This window comes from Nothobranchius furzeri, chromosome 5, assembly GCF_043380555.1.
Source record: "Nothobranchius furzeri strain GRZ-AD chromosome 5, NfurGRZ-RIMD1, whole genome shotgun sequence".
Lineage (NCBI taxonomy): Eukaryota > Metazoa > Chordata > Actinopteri > Cyprinodontiformes > Nothobranchiidae > Nothobranchius > Nothobranchius furzeri.
In genome coordinates this window covers 37,741,066-37,763,563 of record NC_091745.1, presented here as the reverse complement: position 1 = coordinate 37,763,563, position 22,498 = coordinate 37,741,066, and the positions used below count along the sequence as shown (strand labels likewise).

At 45.0% G+C, this 22,498-nt stretch overlaps 3 protein-coding genes across 3 annotated transcripts; 1 reads left to right on the top strand and 2 right to left on the bottom strand.

Annotated features, from left to right (window-relative positions):
- Nucleotides 1-318: 318 nt before the first annotated feature.
- On the bottom strand, nt 319-10,532 carry LOC107372443 (IGF-like family receptor 1). Its single transcript, XM_070551653.1, has 8 exons — nt 10,409-10,532; nt 3,927-4,058; nt 3,653-3,845; nt 3,527-3,548; nt 2,938-3,007; nt 2,787-2,861; nt 2,600-2,704; nt 319-2,171 (listed from the first exon to the last, which is right to left on the bottom strand). Exons 2-8 carry the CDS (start codon nt 4,003-4,005, stop codon nt 1,837-1,839), a joined length of 879 nt encoding a protein of 292 aa, XP_070407754.1. The 5' UTR covers nt 4,006-4,058; nt 10,409-10,532; the 3' UTR covers nt 319-1,836.
- Nucleotides 10,533-11,507: 975 nt separating this feature from the next.
- igflr1 (IGF-like family receptor 1) lies at nt 11,508-16,147 on the bottom strand. The gene is made up of 7 exons (XM_070551652.1): nt 14,321-16,147; nt 14,047-14,239; nt 13,921-13,942; nt 13,304-13,373; nt 13,153-13,227; nt 12,966-13,070; nt 11,508-12,537 (listed from the first exon to the last, which is right to left on the bottom strand). Exons 1-7 carry the CDS (start codon nt 14,397-14,399, stop codon nt 12,203-12,205), a joined length of 879 nt encoding a protein of 292 aa, XP_070407753.1. The 5' UTR covers nt 14,400-16,147; the 3' UTR covers nt 11,508-12,202.
- A 1,538-nt stretch (nt 16,148-17,685) lies between these two features.
- Nucleotides 17,686-21,849, top strand: kcnj20 (potassium inwardly rectifying channel subfamily J member 20). Its single transcript, XM_070551916.1, is given in 13 exon segments — nt 17,686-17,744; nt 17,820-17,921; nt 18,607-18,710; nt 18,942-19,043; nt 19,687-19,745; nt 20,193-20,236; nt 20,238-20,256; nt 20,658-20,802; nt 20,805-21,038; nt 21,041-21,126; nt 21,129-21,177; nt 21,180-21,319; nt 21,322-21,849. Coding segments are annotated over 13 exon segments (1,671 nt in total).
- Nucleotides 21,850-22,498: the final 649 nt, after the last annotated feature.

Below are 22,498 nucleotides of genomic sequence, written 5' to 3'. Positions count from 1 at the left end.
GTTCTGAGCGAAAATGGCTATTTTGTTGCTAATTTGCAGGAAACATCTAGAAGAAAGTTCTACAGAAAGAAGCTAAGGGTCCTCAGAAATGTAGCTAGGTTTGTCACTAGGCGTTAGAAACAGCGACAAAGTGGCACTGCTTCTCTCTCTGCTGCTAAAGCTACGGATAGCAAATGCTACGGGCTATGCCTGAGCGTGAACGCGCATGAAGCAGCCTGCTCGACCCGAGCATCTCTCTTTTTCTGTGATTTTACAGAAAAACAGGCAATCGCAGTAAAAATGCCAGGGCTCATTCTACAGGACCAGGGCATTGCAGGAGAATGTATGAAGAAGACATTTATTATTTCTATACATGTTTTGGCTGTCAAACTTCCTTATAGTCCCTTTAAGTAAGTTTTACATTTTTGTAGGAATTGTGCCAGTTACAAGGATGTCAGTATAAAAACAACAGAGGCACTCTTGTTGTTTCACTCAGTCATCAACAACAGAGGCAGAGGGAGGAACCAAAAACCGATGTTTCCTCTAACAAACCGCTAGCTGTTAACATCTGTAACCGCCGGTATTTACTGAAGCCTCGTGCTGCCAAAACAGCAAACATGTCATCAAACTGCTGAAGAGTTTTATGAACAAAATGTTTTGTTCTTTTTACATTTGTAAAAAATTAAAAAGACAATAAAAACTTTGCAATATTCTGTAAAAACAAACATGTTGGAATTAGATAAACACAAAGGCACCAAGAACCTGAAATAATACTGTATGCATAATACTTTATACTCTTTCACAGTGGAGGAAAAATCAACTTTTCACATTATGTGATCCCTTTGGTTGTTTTGCTGAGGTGGAAGCAACATACATATAAAACATACCTTTCTGTGTGTGTGTGTGTGTGTGTGTGTAGGAGAAAAATATTTCTCACTGCATGTCATGTATGGAAGGCTGTTGATGCCATCAGACAAAAAAAAGCCATTTCATGTATTTTCATTAACATGGAAAATGCCAACTTGAGATCTGTCACTGCTACAGTTTAGAAGTAATAAAACACACACAACCCATTATAACTCAAGTTTTTTTTTTTACATTTTAAGTCATTATTTAGATGACAAAAAATTCCATTAAATGTATGAATATGAAAACCTTTGGCTAATATGTCAAATTCTTTATTTCATTTCTGAGTGAGTGTCCTCTGCATAATACAAAAGTCATCTAATGGTTACTTTTAACACACACAGGCTCTTAAAATACTTTTCTTCCAATGAAATGTTTTTTTTTTCCACTTTTCAAATTGCCAGCAATTTCAAGTTTCTAATCTTTGGTGCGATACGACTTTGTTTTTGTTTGTTCTTCGAGTGGCTGCAGCATGCTTCCACAACCATCTCACCCTCCCACCGAGACTAGACAGGACAGCCAACAGGGCGTCTCTTCTTATCAGGTCAGGATGTTTCCTTTTCCACTGATTGAGTTTAAACTTTTGAGTCTTTCTTGTTTTTCACCGTATCAACAGTCATTTGGCCAAACTCTTAGCACTCCATGTGTAGCACTAATGTTTTTATCATGGACAGCCTGCAGAAATAAATCTGCTCTGCTTCTATCATTGAAGGAGCTTTGTTCATCTGCACGCTCTTGTGAAGCCATTCGCTGACTTAGCTGGAAGCGGCAGTGATGGAAATCAAAGCACAACCGGCTGTGAAAGTAGCACATACAGGATCGTCGACTAGCTGCCACCTCGCATGCAAGGGAATTTTACTTGTCACGTACTTTTGAACACTGCAGTTTGTAAAAGAAAAAAGGAAAGAGCCCGTAACTTTTACCTGGATATAGGGAGAGGGCAAACAACTTCTAAAGAACCAGTTGCACATGTGGACTGGGCTTGAGTTTGGCAAGAACCACAACAGCGTCATTGCGATCTATTTGTCTGAGCAGCTTGGCCAGGTGGCCCACCGTCCAGTCAGGGTTCCTGCTGGTGAGCCCCTCCAGCACAGCCCTCAGGGGGCTCTTACTGTCCTTCATAGAGTAGGTGTAAGTGATCCAAGTGGAGGGGAAGGAGCAGTGGGAGGCCAGGTGCTTCGTGTTCTTCAGTCCTCGAGTGTCTGGATCCAATAAAATCACCAGCTCTTCCAGCACATCCAGATTGTCCAGCACAGTCTGTAAAGGTGCTGACCGGATGTTCTCATCTAAAGGACAACATAGGGATGTGTTCGATTCAAATATGGCTGCAGAACTGGGAGGAAAAAATGCTCCATTTCAGAGTAACTTTTCTAGAATAGACCAGTGAGAAGACGCGGATAAAGCTGCAGCTCTTCTTTGCTGTGAAACGGAGACTTTGACCACAAAGCGTCATGACTAACATCTAAACTCTCAAACATGATTTATTTCTCCGTAAAGTCACTGAAAACGATCTGAGTGAAAAAAGTGAAATCTGCATATATAAGATGGTGAAACGTGAATTCAAACGTGAACATTTACAAATGGATATTTGCGAGATAAGCAAGGTCTGACTGTTTTAAACCTGGGTAAGCAGTCTGGGTTTTCCAGCTGGAGAAAAGTTTTAGACTAAACCAAAAGTTTGGGTGAGAATAGAGAAAGGTCCGTTTCCACCTACTGAGAAGGTCTTCCAGATCATTGTCCCCCGCTGCAAAGGCGATGGGATGGAAAGCTTGATTTGCAAAAGAGGGTCTTTTTTTAAAGCACATCTTTGTGCACTGACCTTTAATAAACAGAACCATGCGATTATTTACAATATCACGTTTCATTTTACAGGCTCACATTCCAACAGGTAGAATACAAACCTCTTTTTCCTTTCATTCTGAGGATTAACAGCGTACATGTGATGAGCAGCATGAAGAAAACAACAGGTAAGGCCCCTGTAAAAGCACACAGATCAATAAGTGCACACCTAAGAAGAAAAAAACAACTCAATGCAAAATGCCGTTTTCTCACAAAAAGCAACAGAAACTTTTGGAGACGCATTATCTTGTTGCGATGTCAGGAAGCTCTGGTGTGTCTGAGTCTGAAATGAAGACAGAAAACTAGTTCAGGTGTTATTTCTTTAAACATCTGAGCCTTCCATCTTCATGCTGTTAAATCAGCCTCCTTGATTCTGAATAAAAATCTAATTACAACCACAACTAATGCATCTACTGCTGTGTTTTTAAATGTAGGGTATTTAGTTTCTACTGGAGGGAAAAGATAAGTTCAATGTCAGAAATGTCAGAGTGCAAGACGCTAGAAAAGTCCCACGTAGGTGTTTGAATTTCCTCTTTACAGAGCTGACAAAATACTTATCGCTGTGCATCTACCACACACACACACACACACACACACACACACACACACACACACACACACACACACACACACACACACACACACACACACACACACACACACACACACACACACACACACACACACACACACGTCTGAAAATAACTAACTGATGCAATAGGTGAAACATGTTTGACTGTTGGTTTTAACAAACGTAAAAAAGAGTGCAATGACATATTAATCATCTTTGTAAAATACTCACTGTGACAGGAATCGTTGTGGTTCTGCAGAAAACCCCGGGAGAGGAAAGAGAGTGAACATCAAGTAAAAATAAATGAAATGTACGTATCTCAGCTGTGTTTTCTCCAGAAGAGTATCACCAGCTTACCTTAACTCAGAGCACACAGTGTCAGTAGTTGTCGTGCAGTTTTTCTCGATGAAATTCCCAGGTTTGCACGAGGAGCAGTTTCGACAATAAGGACCGGAGCCATCATTAAAAGTGTTGGGTTTGCATTTTGTGTGAGCGTCATCATGATACCCACCGTGGTCATTGCGGCCACAATTAGGGGTGACATCATGCCCTATTTCATGAAAATAGAAAAATAACGCAATCAAAATATTACTTAATAAATATCAACAAAATGAGTATAATATAATCATACCTGGCTTTACATCACATGGAACACACTCCTTTCCATTCCAGTAGGTGGAGGAATTCCCACACATTTCTGAGTACACCATTTCTGCAGAGCGATCTCAGAGCTTGTAGTGCGTAGTGTGAGTTTTTTTCTATTCTAACTCCCACATAAACACGCTCTCTCTCTCTCACACACACACACACACAGAGAGAGAGAGAGAGAGAGAGAGAGAGAGAGAGAGAGAGAGAGAGAGAGAGAGAATTAGACGATATCCGAGCTTCTCAGCTTATCTTTGGTTTTTAATTTGTAGTTTATGTGAGACTGTACACAAATTCTGGAAACATTCCAGTTCTTGCATGGCCAGCATACCCACTGCACATGTCACCCTTTGAGCAGATTTGGGATGCTCTGGATTGGTACATATGACAGCATCAACAACTTCGCCCAGCTATCAAAGAGGAGTGGACCAACATTCCACAGGCCACAATCAACAACCCTGATCCAGTCTGCACCTGGTGTAAATGAGGGTCAGAAATTGGAGCAGAAACAAAGGTGTTGCATTTTTATTTTTGTTGAGTGTATATATATATATATATAGGGCCAAGTGTGGCAGGGGGGAGGGGAAGCGAAGATCTATATCATCAAAAGAAGTCCCAGGAGAAGGGAGGAGTCAAAGGCCCCACCTGACATATACAGTCATACACAAACACAGTCACACACTCCCTCCCTCATGCTCACACATACACATACAACCAAAGACTTACAAAAATACACGCCGGACATCCATTCATGCTCCCCATACACACCCTGTTCACTCTGGTCCCGGTACTGCTGCACATGGGGTACAACCATTACCGGTTCCCAGAGTTCGACCCTTTCTGCTTGGGTGCTGATGAGCAGGCCTCCCCGCCCAACGCTGAGCACAGCAATCCACCACCCCAGACCCCAACCAGATGGCCGGATCTCCCTCCTAGCCTCCAGCCCCAGGAGGCCAAGCGACAACAGAGGTGTGCTAAGACCCCTAGTCTCCATCCACCTGCTCCAATATAGTGTTAGTGTGTGTTGATGAGGTGTATTCCATGGCTGTGGTGAGCGGGCAGTGCGGGTATCGTCTGGCCGATGCCAGCTGATGCCACCACTCCACCCCTCTTCCCCCCACAACCCTCAGTGTCTAAGTGCAGTTTAAAATTGGAAGTGGGCACCGGCACTCGGGAGGAGGCTGAGAAATACCCCTGCCAAATGCAGTTGAATGTGCTCACTCCCAAGGCCCTAAATGTGTGTTTATTTGGAATGTCATTGGTGGAAGTGTTTAAGGTGCAAATAAAATTGGGGGGCAGGTTGCCACAGGAATGCAGAAATGGGGTCCATACCCGGCCCGCACCCCTGACTTATCCACCCCCAATGTCCTATGTGTATGTTTGTGTGATGATGTGAGGGAGCAGGAGTAGAAAAATGTGTGGGGATGGGGAGGAATGGCTGGCTGGACTTAAGCCCTCCAGGGAGCCAGCTCCCCCACTGGCCCCAATTGGCACCTCTGTTGCCAAAATGCCACCCAGGTCATGGAGACACCAGCCCATCTTGCCAGGGCCCAAAGCAGCAGCATTGCAGAGCTCCACAGAGTCTGAGGGAACCAACCCAGCCCCACCCCAGCAGAATATCTACTCCCATCCCTGCATTTGCACAGCTTCCAGAATATATAAGACATAGGACATCCAGGTAAGTTTGGGTCCTCCCCCTCCTGGACATCCCCCTCCCTTGTGATGGAACAGCAGAGGAGCCAAGGTCTACCCGAGGCCCCTGAGCCAGGCACTGACGCATGTTCCCGCCTTCTTCCCGGCAGCATACATGTCAGGACCCGACCCCCAAGGCCCCGCCCAGATCCCCACATGGGGCCGCCCCCCCCCCCACACCCTGAGCCCCCAGGCCCCCACCCAGAACTACCCAGGGGCAATGCAGCCACTAGGCAGAAACCCAAGGCCACCGCCAAGACCCCCTAGGGGGCCCCACGCACAACCGCCAGTAGTCCACCCCCCGAGGCAACCCAATCATTCATCCATTCACACACACATTCACATACTGATGGTGATGAGCTACACTGTAGCCACAGCTGCCCTGGGGTGCACTGACAGAGGCGATGAGCTTCAAGAGGTATATATATATATATATATATATATATATATATATATATATATATATATATATATATATATATATATATATATATATATATAAGGTAAAATATATTTGTTTTCAATCGCATTTATTGGGCTCACCCATTTTTTTCTTAGGCCCACCCACAAATGAGTTTTTGGCTACGCCACTGGACTGTACGGATGCAATAAATGCTCCTTAATTCATTTTCGTAAAAAAAAAAACATAAATAAATGTATTGTTTGTGCGAGCGAGCATCAATATGACTTAGTAAAGAACACTGCTCTTCTCTGGGGGTGGCCAGCATTTTTCTAGGGCTGGACATGGCCACCCCTTGGGGGTGCCACTGGATCTGCATCCAGTTTGAATGATTATTTGTAACCGAGTTCTCACAGTTCAGAGAGCTCCTGATTTTAAATTTTGTTTTTCTCTTACTTTGGTTGGATATTCTCTCTCTCTAGCTTCATCGGACAAAAATTCTCTCTGTTTCTTTGGAGGCTTCGCCTTTATGAACCTGCATGGATTACCATAAAAGCATAACTGCTTTTGGCAATATACGTGACTTTGAAAGACTTCAGGTCTGGAGAGGCTCAAGTTGCAAATGTGGTATTTCAATCATTCACTCTGGACAGGGTCATTTAAGCACCTACGGACTTAAGAAAATGGTTTAAGAATGTGAAAAAGTCTAGTTCCTTTAACATCAAAGCAACTGTATTTTTTAGATCTGATTGTAAACATAACTTTTAACATTGTTCTTTGGATTTATGTTTAAACATTAGTGGTAAAAACGTGGCTTTCAAAATTCCACACCCTGTTTCAATAGTTAAATGTACAAAGAAGAAATCAAAGATGTCAGCCGCTGACAGCATGAGCCACGAATAGCACAGGAAGTGATTGTGTTCCTGTCACATCTGCTCAAGTGACGAGGGTACGGAAAAATCAAGAGTCATCACTGAGAATTTAATACATATAGTAGTTCAGGTTAGATCATGTCGTGTATGAATTACTGAAACCTTCCAGCTGAAGTATCAGAAGGGGTTGGGGGTAATAATCGGAATAGAAAAACTGTTCTGCAGTTTAAGTGTCTGAGATGACAGCAGAAGGATCTGTTGTTAACTTTGTGAAAGAAGTATTGATCGTATTTTGCTAAACGTCCTGACAGAACACAAGTGGAAGCTAAAAGCAAGTAATCATCTTTTTGGGCAGAAGCCATCAGAGCTGGATGACTACACCAAAGCAAATATTCCAGTCATGGGCCTGGAGGAGTTTTGTTGTGGCCAGTCCGAGCCTGTGGTCAACATGCTTCAAAAGTATGATTTACTGATGTCTCACTGGCATTAGTGCTCAAGAATCATCCATAACCACGGTCTCTCTGGAATTATCAGTAACTACAACATGATCTATCATTTACTCATACTGGATTGGTGGGCAGAATACTTCGAAGACCTCCTCAATCCCACCGACACGTCTTCCAGTGAGGAAGCAGAGTCTGGGAACTTTGGGTTGGCCTCTCAAATCTCTGGTGCTAAGGTCACTGAGGTGGTTAAAAACTCCTCTGTGGCAAGGCTCCAGTGGTGGATGAGATCCGCCCGGAGTTCCTTAAGGCTCTGGATGTTGTGGGGCTGTGTTGGCTGACGCGGCTCTGCAATATCGCGTGGACATCGGGGGCAGTCCCACTGGACTGGCAGACCGGGGTGGTGGTCCCCTTATTTAAGGAGGGGGACTGCAGGGTGTGTTCCAACTACGGGGGATCACACTCCTGAGCCTTCCTGGTAAGGTCTATTTGGGGATTCTGGAGAGGAGGGTCCGTCGGATTGTAGAACCTCAGATTCATGAGGAGCAATGTGGTCCTCGTCCTGGCTGTGGAACACTGGACCAGCTCTATACCCTTAGGGGGATCCTGGAGGGTGCGTGGGAATTTGCCCAACCAGTCTACATGTGTTTTGTGGATTTGAAGAAGGCGTTTGACCGCGTCCCTCGGGGGGCCCTGTGGGGGGTACTCCGGGAGTATGGGGTACCAGGCCCTCTGATACGGGCTGTTAGGTCCCTGTATGACCGGTGTCAGAGCTTGGTCCATAATGCCGGCAGTAAGTCAGGCTCGTTCCCAGTGACAGTTGGACTCCGCCAAGGCTGCCCTCTGTCACCGATTCTGTTCATAACCTTTATGGACAGGATTTCTAGGCGCAGCCAAGGTGTGGAGGGTATCCGTTTTGGTGGCCTGAGGATGAGGTCTCGGCTTTTTGCAGATGATGTGGTCCTGTTGGCTTCTTCAGAACGTGATCTTCAGCTTTCGCTGGAGCGGTTCACAGCCGAGTGTGAAGCAGTTGGGATGAGAATCAGCTCCTCTAAATCTGAGACCATGGTCTTGATTCGGAAAAGGGTAGAATGCCTTCTCCGAGTCAGGGATGAGGTCCTGCCCCAAGTGGAGGGGTTTAAGTATCTCGGGGTCAAGAGTGAGGGAAAGATAGGGCATGAGATCAATAGGTGGATTGGTGCTGCATCTGCAGTGATGCGGGCGTTGTACCGATCTGTCGAGGTGAAGCAAGAGCTGAGTCAGAAGGCTAAGCTCTCGATTTACCGGTCGATCTACGTTCCTACCCTCACCTATGGTCATGAGCTTTAGGTAGTGACCGAAAGAACGAGATCACGGATACAAGCGGCCGAAATAAGTTATCTCTGAAGAGTGGCTGGGCTCTCCATTAGAGATAGGGTAGGAAGCTCGGACATTTGGGAGGGGCTCAGAGTAGACCCGCTGCTCCTCCACATCGAGAGGAGCCAGTTGAGGTGACTCGGGCATCTGATCAGGATGCCTCCTGGATGCCTCCCTGGTGAGGATTTCCGGGCACGTCCAACCGGGAAAAGACCTAAAGGTAGACCCAGGACACGGTGGAGGCTAAAAATAGCCTTATGCTGAATCTCAAGCTTGTGTGTGAGCAAAACTCAGCCCACAGGGTGGGGTTTCTCTACGCCCTCTGGCTCACCAACCTATCCACACACAGAGGTGGAGTCAGAGGCGGGATCGCCTCTGTACTTCTGTGTCTGTGCGTGTGTATGGAGAGGACAGCTTGTAGGTGGAGCTTTGCGCTTCTGGACTGGCCCCTCTGCTCAGTCTAAACTTGGGTCTGACAGCTCAGGGTGTCTACGGAGAAACGAACACGCTGACGACACCCAAGAGCATTCAGCCTTCAGATTTTAGCAACTCTCATACAGCTTTATAGCATCACAACACAGGAAAAAGTCAACCACAAGAGAGACCGAATCAGCAGAAGAAGAATCAGCTTCTCTCCAGTTCATCCAAGCAACAGCCCTAACAAGATCAGAGTATTTGACCTTTCACGAGTAAAACAACCACACACAGCAAAGCTTTCACACTTGCATAGAGATAAGAAAAACACACTTCAAAGCAATTTGACACCGAAGCATCATTTTATGCCACACACTCAACACGCATAAACATTATTATTTATTTATTAATCATAATCTATATTTCTCATATTTCACATTACCCAGCTGGTAAAAATAGTTATCATGCTTGTGCACTTCAGCATATATTTTTATTTATATATATGTCACTCTAAAACTAATTATTTTAACTTCTGGTTTTCTGTTTAAAGACTAATCAGAACAAGATCACAGACTTTGAAATTTGTATAACATTAAACATCAAAATATAGCACTGCAGTGAACAATATTGATCTGTATTACTCCTTTGTTTTTCTTTTTTCCTCTAATTCTCTGGCGCCTGACACACCTTCTCAACTCACGCACCCACTTCTCAACTCGCACACACTCTTATCTCCTCCACACACACACGCTTATCTCACACGCCTGTCCCACCCACAAAACTTCTCTCACAAACACACTCACACAAACAAACAATTTCTGAGCTCTAGAGTTGTTTACAGCCACTTTGCTGCAAACTCTGACGTCAAACATATCTTTGCCAAAAACTCATGAAATTTACCAATCCCCGAGGATTCAACCGAATTACTGGCAAGCTTATCTGTCACAACTTCAGCGCTTTTTCTCAGATCCCAATCTTATCCCGGCCTCACCGGGGCATACTGGATCTCAATTGTCGACCTATTACTTGTCCTCCCTGGACTTTTTTTATCAGCTGTCAAATTCTATTCCAATTCTCGCTGTCCCAGCTTTTAATTTGTCACTTTAAACTTTGTCCGTCATCAAAATGACTCAGCTGACTTCACACATGTGTGAATAATTTCACCGCTGCTCTGGACAAATGCCTCTTCTTGTTATTATAACTTCTAATTTATGAGAAGGGCATGTTTTTTCTCTCAGACCAGTTCTCAGTCCACGGAATAACTCCAAAATTGAACAAAAACTGTTCTTACCTAGGGCCCAGAAGTTTATTCCGTGGGCTGCGAAACGATCCGAAGAGCACACCTCTACTTCCCGCTTCGTGGTCGCCAAATGTGGTTCTTTTTCCTTATCAAAAACAAGAAAGAGACAGGTTTTGTCCAAACTCAGCGGGGGGCATTTATTTACACAACTCATCCATACATCACCAACACTTCACAGGGGACAGCGTCCAGCTTCGATCTAAACACCTCGGCTGGAGATCCTTCTGCAAAAGCCCACTCTCCTACACCACGCAGCATCAGTTATACTATTCAACCCCCACCTCCCTTTTGATTCTGAGAAATGATGGGGTGCTACTTCCACATCCTAATATGGTCAAAAGTAGTTGAAACTTACATAAGCTGGGCAGATCAACATGTTTTTGGAGCATGTACTCAGCAGCTGGGCTGCCTGATAACCGGCTGGCATTGATGAGCAACATGTCAACATGCACGTACACAAAACACTGCTTTTAGCTCCTACACTAGCTGTTAACATCTGTAACCGCCGGTATTTACTGAAGCCTCGTGCTGCCAAAACAGCAAACATGTCATCAAACTGCTGAAGAGTTTTATGAACAAAATGTTTTGTTCTTTTTACATTTGTAAAAAATTAAAAAGACAATAAAAACTTTGCAATATTCTGTAAAAACAAACATGTTGGAATTAGATAAACACAAAGGCACCAAGAACCTGAAATAATACTGTATGCATAATACTTTATACTCTTTCACAGTGGAGGAAAAATCAACTTTTCACATTATGTGATCCCTTTGGTTGTTTTGCTGAGGTGGAAGCAACATACATATAAAACATACCTTTCTGTGTGTGTGTGTGTGTGTGTGTGTAGGAGAAAAATATTTCTCACTGCATGTCATGTATGGAAGGCTGTTGATGCCATCAGACAAAAAAAAGCCATTTCATGTATTTTCATTAACATGGAAAATGCCAACTTGAGATCTGTCACTGCTACAGTTTAGAAGTAATAAAACACACACAACCCATTATAACTCAAGTTTTTTTTTTTACATTTTAAGTCATTATTTAGATGACAAAAAATTCCATTAAATGTATGAATATGAAAACCTTTGGCTAATATGTCAAATTCTTTATTTCATTTCTGAGTGAGTGTCCTCTGCATAATACAAAAGTCATCTAATGGTTACTTTTAACACACACAGGCTCTTAAAATACTTTTCTTCCAATGAAATGTTTTTTTTTTCCACTTTTCAAATTGCCAGCAATTTCAAGTTTCTAATCTTTGGTGCGATACGACTTTGTTTTTGTTTGTTCTTCGAGTGGCTGCAGCATGCTTCCACAACCATCTCACCCTCCCACCGAGACTAGACAGGACAGCCAACAGGGCGTCTCTTCTTATCAGGTCAGGATGTTTCCTTTTCCACTGATTGAGTTTAAACTTTTGAGTCTTTCTTGTTTTTCACCGTATCAACAGTCATTTGGCCAAACTCTTAGCACTCCATGTGTAGCACTAATGTTTTTATCATGGACAGCCTGCAGAAATAAATCTGCTCTGCTTCTATCATTGAAGGAGCTTTGTTCATCTGCACGCTCTTGTGAAGCCATTCGCTGACTTAGCTGGAAGCGGCAGTGATGGAAATCAAAGCACAACCGGCTGTGAAAGTAGCACATACAGGATCGTCGACTAGCTGCCACCTCGCATGCAAGGGAATTTTACTTGTCACGTACTTTTGAACACTGCAGTTTGTAAAAGAAAAAAGGAAAGAGCCCGTAACTTTTACCTGGATATAGGGAGAGGGCAAACAACTTCTAAAGAACCAGTTGCACATGTGGACTGGGCTTGAGTTTGGCAAGAACCACAACAGCGTCATTGCGATCTATTTGTCTGAGCAGCTTGGCCAGGTGGCCCACCGTCCAGTCAGGGTTCCTGCTGGTGAGCCCCTCCAGCACAGCCCTCAGGGGGCTCTTACTGTCCTTCATAGAGTAGGTGTAAGTGATCCAAGTGGAGGGGAAGGAGCAGTGGGAGGCCAGGTGCTTCGTGTTCTTCAGTCCTCGAGTGTCTGGATCCAATAAAATCACCAGCTCTTCCAGCACATCCAGATTGTCCAGCACAGTCTGTAAAGGTGCTGACCGGATGTTCTCATCTAAAGGACAACATAGGGATGTGTTCGATTCAAATATGGCTGCAGAACTGGGAGGAAAAAATGCTCCATTTCAGAGTAACTTTTCTAGAATAGACCAGTGAGAAGACGCGGATAAAGCTGCAGCTCTTCTTTGCTGTGAAACGGAGACTTTGACCACAAAGCGTCATGACTAACATCTAAACTCTCAAACATGATTTATTTCTCCGTAAAGTCACTGAAAACGATCTGAGTGAAAAAAGTGAAATCTGCATATATAAGATGGTGAAACGTGAATTCAAACGTGAACATTTACAAATGGATATTTGCGAGATAAGCAAGGTCTGACTGTTTTAAACCTGGGTAAGCAGTCTGGGTTTTCCAGCTGGAGAAAAGTTTTAGACTAAACCAAAAGTTTGGGTGAGAATAGAGAAAGGTCCGTTTCCACCTACTGAGAAGGTCTTCCAGATCATTGTCCCCCGCTGCAAAGGCGATGGGATGGAAAGCTTGATTTGCAAAAGAGGGTCTTTTTTTAAAGCACATCTTTGTGCACTGACCTTTAATAAACAGAACCATGCGATTATTTACAATATCACGTTTCATTTTACAGGCTCACATTCCAACAGGTAGAATACAAACCTCTTTTTCCTTTCATTCTGAGGATTAACAGCGTACATGTGATGAGCAGCATGAAGAAAACAACAGGTAAGGCCCCTGTAAAAGCACACAGATCAATAAGTGCACACCTAAGAAGAAAAAAACAACTCAATGCAAAATGCCGTTTTCTCACAAAAAGCAACAGAAACTTTTGGAGACGCATTATCTTGTTGCGATGTCAGGAAGCTCTGGTGTGTCTGAGTCTGAAATGAAGACAGAAAACTAGTTCAGGTGTTATTTCTTTAAACATCTGAGCCTTCCATCTTCATGCTGTTAAATCAGCCTCCTTGATTCTGAATAAAAATCTAATTACAACCACAACTAATGCATCTACTGCTGTGTTTTTAAATGTAGGGTATTTAGTTTCTACTGGAGGGAAAAGATAAGTTCAATGTCAGAAATGTCAGAGTGCAAGACGCTAGAAAAGTCCCACGTAGGTGTTTGAATTTCCTCTTTACAGAGCTGACAAAATACTTATCGCTGTGCATCTACCACACACACACACACACACACACACACACACACACACACACACACACACACACACACACACACACACACACACACACACACACACACACACACACACACACACACACACACACACACACACACACACACACACACACACACACACACACGTCTGAAAATAACTAACTGATGCAATAGGTGAAACATGTTTGACTGTTGGTTTTAACAAACGTAAAAAAGAGTGCAATGACATATTAATCATCTTTGTAAAATACTCACTGTGACAGGAATCGTTGTGGTTCTGCAGAAAACCCCGGGAGAGGAAAGAGAGTGAACATCAAGTAAAAATAAATGAAATGTACGTATCTCAGCTGTGTTTTCTCCAGAAGAGTATCACCAGCTTACCTTAACTCAGAGCACACAGTGTCAGTAGTTGTCGTGCAGTTTTTCTCGATGAAATTCCCAGGTTTGCACGAGGAGCAGTTTCGACAATAAGGACCGGAGCCATCATTAAAAGTGTTGGGTTTGCATTTTGTGTGAGCGTCATCATGATACCCACCGTGGTCATTGCGGCCACAATTAGGGGTGACATCATGCCCTATTTCATGAAAATAGAAAAATAACGCAATCAAAATATTACTTAATAAATATCAACAAAATGAGTATAATATAATCATACCTGGCTTTACATCACATGGAACACACTCCTTTCCATTCCAGTAGGTGGAGGAATTCCCACACATTTCTGAGTACACCATTTCTGCAGAGCGATCTCAGAGCTTGTAGTGCGTAGTGTGAGTTTTTTTCTATTCTAACTCCCACATAAACACGCTCTCTCTCTCTCACACACACACACACACAGAGAGAGAGAGAGAGAGAGAGAGAGAGAGAGAGAGAGAGAGAGAGAGAGAATTAGACGATATCCGAGCTTCTCAGCTTATCTTTGGTTTTTAATTTGTAGTTTATGTGAGACTGTACACAAATTCTGGAAACATTCCAGTTCTTGCATGGCCAGCATACCCACTGCACATGTCACCCTTTGAGCAGATTTGGGATGCTCTGGATTGGTACATATGACAGCATCAACAACTTCGCCCAGCTATCAAAGAGGAGTGGACCAACATTCCACAGGCCACAATCAACAACCCTGATCCAGTCTGCACCTGGTGTAAATGAGGGTCAGAAATTGGAGCAGAAACAAAGGTGTTGCATTTTTATTTTTGTTGAGTGTATATATATATATATATAGGGCCAAGTGTGGCAGGGGGGAGGGGAAGCGAAGATCTATATCATCAAAAGAAGTCCCAGGAGAAGGGAGGAGTCAAAGGCCCCACCTGACATATACAGTCATACACAAACACAGTCACACACTCCCTCCCTCATGCTCACACATACACATACAACCAAAGACTTACAAAAATACACGCCGGACATCCATTCATGCTCCCCATACACACCCTGTTCACTCTGGTCCCGGTACTGCTGCACATGGGGTACAACCATTACCGGTTCCCAGAGTTCGACCCTTTCTGCTTGGGTGCTGATGAGCAGGCCTCCCCGCCCAACGCTGAGCACAGCAATCCACCACCCCAGACCCCAACCAGATGGCCGGATCTCCCTCCTAGCCTCCAGCCCCAGGAGGCCAAGCGACAACAGAGGTGTGCTAAGACCCCTAGTCTCCATCCACCTGCTCCAATATAGTGTTAGTGTGTGTTGATGAGGTGTATTCCATGGCTGTGGTGAGCGGGCAGTGCGGGTATCGTCTGGCCGATGCCAGCTGATGCCACCACTCCACCCCTCTTCCCCCCACAACCCTCAGTGTCTAAGTGCAGTTTAAAATTGGAAGTGGGCACCGGCACTCGGGAGGAGGCTGAGAAATACCCCTGCCAAATGCAGTTGAATGTGCTCACTCCCAAGGCCCTAAATGTGTGTTTATTTGGAATGTCATTGGTGGAAGTGTTTAAGGTGCAAATAAAATTGGGGGGCAGGTTGCCACAGGAATGCAGAAATGGGGTCCATACCCGGCCCGCACCCCTGACTTATCCACCCCCAATGTCCTATGTGTATGTTTGTGTGATGATGTGAGGGAGCAGGAGTAGAAAAATGTGTGGGGATGGGGAGGAATGGCTGGCTGGACTTAAGCCCTCCAGGGAGCCAGCTCCCCCACTGGCCCCAATTGGCACCTCTGTTGCCAAAATGCCACCCAGGTCATGGAGACACCAGCCCATCTTGCCAGGGCCCAAAGCAGCAGCATTGCAGAGCTCCACAGAGTCTGAGGGAACCAACCCAGCCCCACCCCAGCAGAATATCTACTCCCATCCCTGCATTTGCACAGCTTCCAGAATATATAAGACATAGGACATCCAGGTAAGTTTGGGTCCTCCCCCTCCTGGACATCCCCCTCCCTTGTGATGGAACAGCAGAGGAGCCAAGGTCTACCCGAGGCCCCTGAGCCAGGCACTGACGCATGTTCCCGCCTTCTTCCCGGCAGCATACATGTCAGGACCCGACCCCCAAGGCCCCGCCCAGATCCCCACATGGGGCCGCCCCCCCCCCCCACACCCTGAGCCCCCAGGCCCCCACCCAGAACTACCCAGGGGCAATGCAGCCACTAGGCAGAAACCCAAGGCCACCGCCAAGACCCCCTAGGGGGCCCCACGCACAACCGCCAGTAGTCCACCCCCCGAGGCAACCCAATCATTCATCCATTCACACACACATTCACATACTGATGGTGATGAGCTACACTGTAGCCACAGCTGCCCTGGGGTGCACTGACAGAGGCGATGAGCTTCAAGAGGTATATATATATATATATATATATATATATATATATATATATATATATATATATATATATATATATATATATAAGGTAAAATATATTTGTTTTCAATCGCATTTATTGGGCTCACCCATTTTTTTCTTAGGCCCACCCACAAATGAGTTTTTGGCTACGCCACTGGACTGTACGGATGCAATAAATGCTCCTTAATTCATTTTCGTAAAAAAAAAAACATAAATAAATGTATTGTTTGTGCGAGCGAGCATCAATATGACTTAGTAAAGAACACTGCTCTTCTCTGGGGGTGGCCAGCATTTTTCTAGGGCTGGACATGGCCACCCCTTGGGGGTGCCACTGGATCTGCATCCAGTTTGAATGATTATTTGTCACCGAGTTCTCACAGTTCAGAGAGCTCCTGATTTTAAATTTTGTTTTTCTCTTACTTTGGTTGGATATTCTCTCTCTCTAGCTTCATCGGACAAAAATTCTCTCTGTTTCTTTGGAGGCTTCGCCTTTATGAACCTGCATGGATTACCATAAAAGCATAACTGCTTTTGGCAATATACGTGACTTTGAAAGACTTCAGGTCTGGAGAGGCTCAAGTTGCAAATGTGGTATTTCAATCATTCACTCTGGACAGGGTCATTTAAGCACCTACGGACTTAAGAAAATGGTTTAAGAATGTGAAAAAGTCTAGTTCCTTTAACATCAAAGCAACTGTATTTTTTAGATCTGATTGTAAACATAACTTTTAACATTGTTCTTTGGATTTATGTTTAAACATTAGTGGTAAAAACGTGGCTTTCAAAATTCCACACCCTGTTTCAATAGTTAAATGTACAAAGAAGAAATCAAAGATGTCAGCCGCTGACAGCATGAGCCACGAATAGCACAGGAAGTGATTGTGTTCCTGTCACATCTGCTCAAGTGACGAGGGTACGGAAAAATCAAGAGTCATCACTGAGAATTTAATACATATAGTAGTTCAGGTTAGATCATGTCGTGTATGAATTACTGAAACCTTCCAGCTGAAGTATCAGAAGGGGTTGGGGGTAATAATCGGAATAGAAAAACTGTTCTGCAGTTTAAGTGTCTGAGATGACAGCAGAAGGATCTGTTGTTAACTTTGTGAAAGAAGTATTGATCGTATTTTGCTAAACGTCCTGACAGAACACAAGTGGAAGCTAAAAGCAAGTAATCATCTTTTTGGGCAGAAGCCATCAGAGCTGGATGACTACACCAAAGCAAATATTCCAGTCATGGGCCTGGAGGAGTTTTGTTGTGGCCAGTCCGAGCCTGTGGTCAACATGCTTCAAAAGTATGATTTACTGATGTCTCACTGGCATTAGTGCTCAAGAATCATCCATAACCACGGTCTCTCTGGAATTATCAGTAACTACAACATGATCTATCATTTACTCATACTGGATTGGTGGGCAGAATACTTCGAAGACCTCCTCAATCCCACCGACACGTCTTCCAGTGAGGAAGCAGAGTCTGGGAACTTTGGGTTGGCCTCTCAAATCTCTGGTGCTAAGGTCACTGAGGTGGTTAAAAACTCCTCTGTGGCAAGGCTCCAGTGGTGGATGAGATCCGCCCGGAGTTCCTTAAGGCTCTGGATGTTGTGGGGCTGTGTTGGCTGACGCGGCTCTGCAATATCGCGTGGACATCGGGGGCAGTCCCACTGGACTGGCAGACCGGGGTGGTGGTCCCCTTATTTAAGGAGGGGGACTGCAGGGTGTGTTCCAACTACGGGGGATCACACTCCTGAGCCTTCCTGGTAAGGTCTATTTGGGGATTCTGGAGAGGAGGGTCCGTCGGATTGTAGAACCTCAGATTCATGAGGAGCAATGTGGTCCTCGTCCTGGCTGTGGAACACTGGACCAGCTCTATACCCTTAGGGGGATCCTGGAGGGTGCGTGGGAATTTGCCCAACCAGTCTACATGTGTTTTGTGGATTTGAAGAAGGCGTTTGACCGCGTCCCTCGGGGGGCCCTGTGGGGGGTACTCCGGGAGTATGGGGTACCAGGCCCTCTGATACGGGCTGTTAGGTCCCTGTATGACCGGTGTCAGAGCTTGGTCCATAATGCCGGCAGTAAGTCAGGCTCGTTCCCAGTGACAGTTGGACTCCGCCAAGGCTGCCCTCTGTCACCGATTCTGTTCATAACCTTTATGGACAGGATTTCTAGGCGCAGCCAAGGTGTGGAGGGTATCCGTTTTGGTGGCCTGAGGATGAGGTCTCGGCTTTTTGCAGATGATGTGGTCCTGTTGGCTTCTTCAGAACGTGATCTTCAGCTTTCGCTGGAGCGGTTCACAGCCGAGTGTGAAGCAGTTGGGATGAGAATCAGCTCCTCTAAATCTGAGACCATGGTCTTGATTCGGAAAAGGGTAGAATGCCTTCTCCGAGTCAGGGATGAGGTCCTGCCCCAAGTGGAGGGGTTTAAGTATCTCGGGGTCAAGAGTGAGGGAAAGATAGGGCATGAGATCAATAGGTGGATTGGTGCTGCATCTGCAGTGATGCGGGCGTTGTACCGATCTGTCGAGGTGAAGCAAGAGCTGAGTCAGAAGGCTAAGCTCTCGATTTACCGGTCGATCTACGTTCCTACCCTCACCTATGGTCATGAGCTTTAGGTAGTGACCGAAAGAACGAGATCACGGATACAAGCGGCCGAAATAAGTTATCTCTGAAGAGTGGCTGGGCTCTCCATTAGAGATAGGGTAGGAAGCTCGGACATTTGGGAGGGGCTCAGAGTAGACCCGCTGCTCCTCCACATCGAGAGGAGCCAGTTGAGGTGACTCGGGCATCTGATCAGGATGCCTCCTGGATGCCTCCCTGGTGAGGATTTCCGGGCACGTCCAACCGGGAAAAGACCTAAAGGTAGACCCAGGACACGGTGGAGGGACTATGTCTCTCACTTGGCCAGGGAACACCTTGGGATTCCCCCGGAGGAGCTGGTCCAAGTGCCTGGGGAGAGGGACGTCTGGGCCTCTCGTCTTAGGCTACTGCCACCGCGACCCGACTCTGGATAAGCAGATGAAAATGGATGGATGGATGGACTGACTGGAACTTACTGGGGCAAGATCTGTGTTTAGTTTTTATTTAGACCGTTACAAGCACATTTGCAATGATTAATTATGGTTACAACTGCAAATCACTGGAATGCCAATCCCTTCTGAAGTTAGAATATTTGAATTCATGTAAGTTATTGGTTACAAATGAAAGCAGACAGGATAGTTTAGGTCTCTGTTCTACTCTAAAGGGTACAGAGGCATTACTGCTGAAGCAGCAGGACGAAAGAGCTTAGCTCCAGCTGAAGAGGTCATTTCTCTAAAGCCTTCCTCCACTCTGCAAAGAAGGATGGCGCCTCCTCCAGGTTAGTAGGTGATATTTGGTGTGATAATAGAAAAGTGTTTTGGTTTTAAAGTTATTTCCTTTACCAAGTTTGAATATGATTATTTACTACACCCACTGAGATCCTCCACATGTTGTGTGACAGGCTTTCCTTGTTTTTAGATTTTTTTATCAAAGCAAGAACCCTAAGAAGAACAATTATTGCTGCATCCTGTTAGCCTAGAGAACTAGACCAAATTCTTGCTTTGCAAAAATACATTTATTTTGTCTGGCTTGCCAGGCTAGCATCCTGTTGCTGGAGTTTATCCTTCTTTGGTGTATGTGGGTTCAAGAGAGGTGCCCCCCCATTTATGGCCCAGGAACAACAGAAAATGACAAAAAAATAAATAAAAACGCGTTTGTAATCAACCACAGTCCACCATGGTGGTCCGGTCTACACCCTCAGAGGAGAAGATTCAGTGAGAGTTACCCTTTAAATGTAAGTTGTAAAGATGTCTTCTACTAAAAACATTATTTAGGTTCATTTGTTTTTAAATCTTGCAGCAGTGTGTTTGTTTCCCATTGTAAACTGAAAACCTAATGAGTGTGAGTAAACAAATACATAGTTAGTCATTCTCGTTTCAACAATCAGGAAAACAAACGAATGACAGAGTCAGCTCTCATCGCTTTGGTATTTACTTCTAAAAGCTTAAATGTTCTGTGGATTCTGGTTACAGGAAGTCTTTAAAATATTTGTCACCAGGCCAGTTGCAATCTAAGATAAACTGTATGAAATACATGTGATAACACACTTGAGAAGTTCAGAATTACAGCAGTTCATGAACAAAAATCAACTTTTAGTTGTTTGTCTAAGGAGCAATGCCAAGTCCTTTCCCCCAGACAGATGCAGAAGTATCACCACTAATTGAAAACATACCAAAGACTTCTGCTGACGTTGCAGTATCCAGGAAATCCCACAAAAGCACAGCAGATAATTCTTGCCCAGGCAACACTTGGCTACTCCCGCCATGCGGTCCTGAGCTCACAGAGACCAAAACCTTTGGCGTTGTTGCTCATTGAGAGAGAACAGCCATGTTTCAAGCTTCTGACGCCATGCCCTCAGTGTTCCCAACATGGGCTCCTCCAGTCCCCTTCTTTTCACGAACAGCAGCCACCTCTCACCTGCGCACAGCAAAATATCGAGCCCTGGTAGGGAACTGGAGAAGCTTGCCAAAGCCAGAAGCAAACTCCTGGAGAGGGAAACCCACCAAACCCCCAGATTTCCCCTGAAACCAGAGAGCAGCTTCGCTATGTGTCCAAGGATGGAAAGTGTCGTGTTGACCTGCGCCACATTGATGAAAGGGGGCGTTTTTTTTGTCTGATATATTTACCTCTTTTGTGGACCTCCGATACCGCTGGTTTTATTTGTATTCATGCGGTGCTACACCATCACCTGGTTCTTGTTTGCTGGGCTCTACTACACTAATGCTTATTTCCGAGGCGACCTGGGACAAGAGCTACCTCTGGGCACAGCAGAAAACCACCTAGCAGAGCAGAACCAAAGCACTGTTACTTTGGAATAGATGGCTTCATTTCTGCTCCTCTCTTCTCCGTGGAGACACAACGTATGATCGGTTATGGGTCACGCACCGTGTCTCCCATCTGTCACAAGGGTGTGCTTCTGGTCATGATGCAGTGCATTGCTGGCTCCATGAAAGACGCTCTCATGGTGGGTTGCAGGTTTGTGAAAATAATCCGGCCTAAGAAGCGAGCCGAGACTCTTCTTTTCAGTCACACTTGTGTCATTTCCAATCGTGATGACCGGCTGTGCTTAATGCTTTGCCTGGGGGACTTGAGAGAAAGCCACATGGTGAATGCAAAAGTCAGAGCCAAGTTAATCAAGACACGCCAGACCGCTGAGGGAGAGTTTCTTCCTCTTGGGAAGACAGAGGTTGACCTCGGATACAAAAATGGGTCAGACTGACTTTTTCTTGCGGAGCCTCAAGTCATAAAGCACAATATTGATGTGAAGAGTCCACTGTGGGAGCTGGATCCAGAGCAACTTAGAGGTTATCTTGGAGGGAATTTTTGAAGCCACGGGTTGGTGCCCACTAACGAGGGTTTTTCGCACATATTGGAGGCTCCAGGCAAAATGAAAGCCTTTTCTCACAAAGAAAAACATCCAAGCCAGGCTTCGTCTTGCAAAAACACATTTGAAGTCTCCCAAAAGCATATGGGGAAAAGCGTTATGGTCTGAAACCAAGATGGAACATTTTGGCCATAATTCCAAAAAAATATGTTGGGCGCAAAAACAATACTGCACATCACCAAAAGAACTCCGTAGCTGCAGTGAAGCATGGTGGTGGCAGTATCATGCTGTCATGGGGCTGTTTTTCTTCAGCTTGAACTGGGGTCTTTATTAAGATAGAGGGAATTTGGAACAGTTCCAAATACCAGTCAGTATTGGCTAAAAACCTTCAGGCTTCTGCTAGAAAACTGAACATGAGGAGGAACTTCATCTTTCAGTATGACAACAGTCCAAAGTATACATCCAAATCAGTAAAGGAATGGCTTCACCAGAAGATGATTTTGGATTTGGGTTTTAGTTTTGGAATGGCCCAGCCAGAACCCAGACCTGAATCCGATAGAAAATCTGTGGGGTGACCTGAAGAGGGCTGTACACAAGAGATGCCCTTCATGCAGTTTGACAGATTTGGAGTGTTTCTGCAAACAAGAGTGGG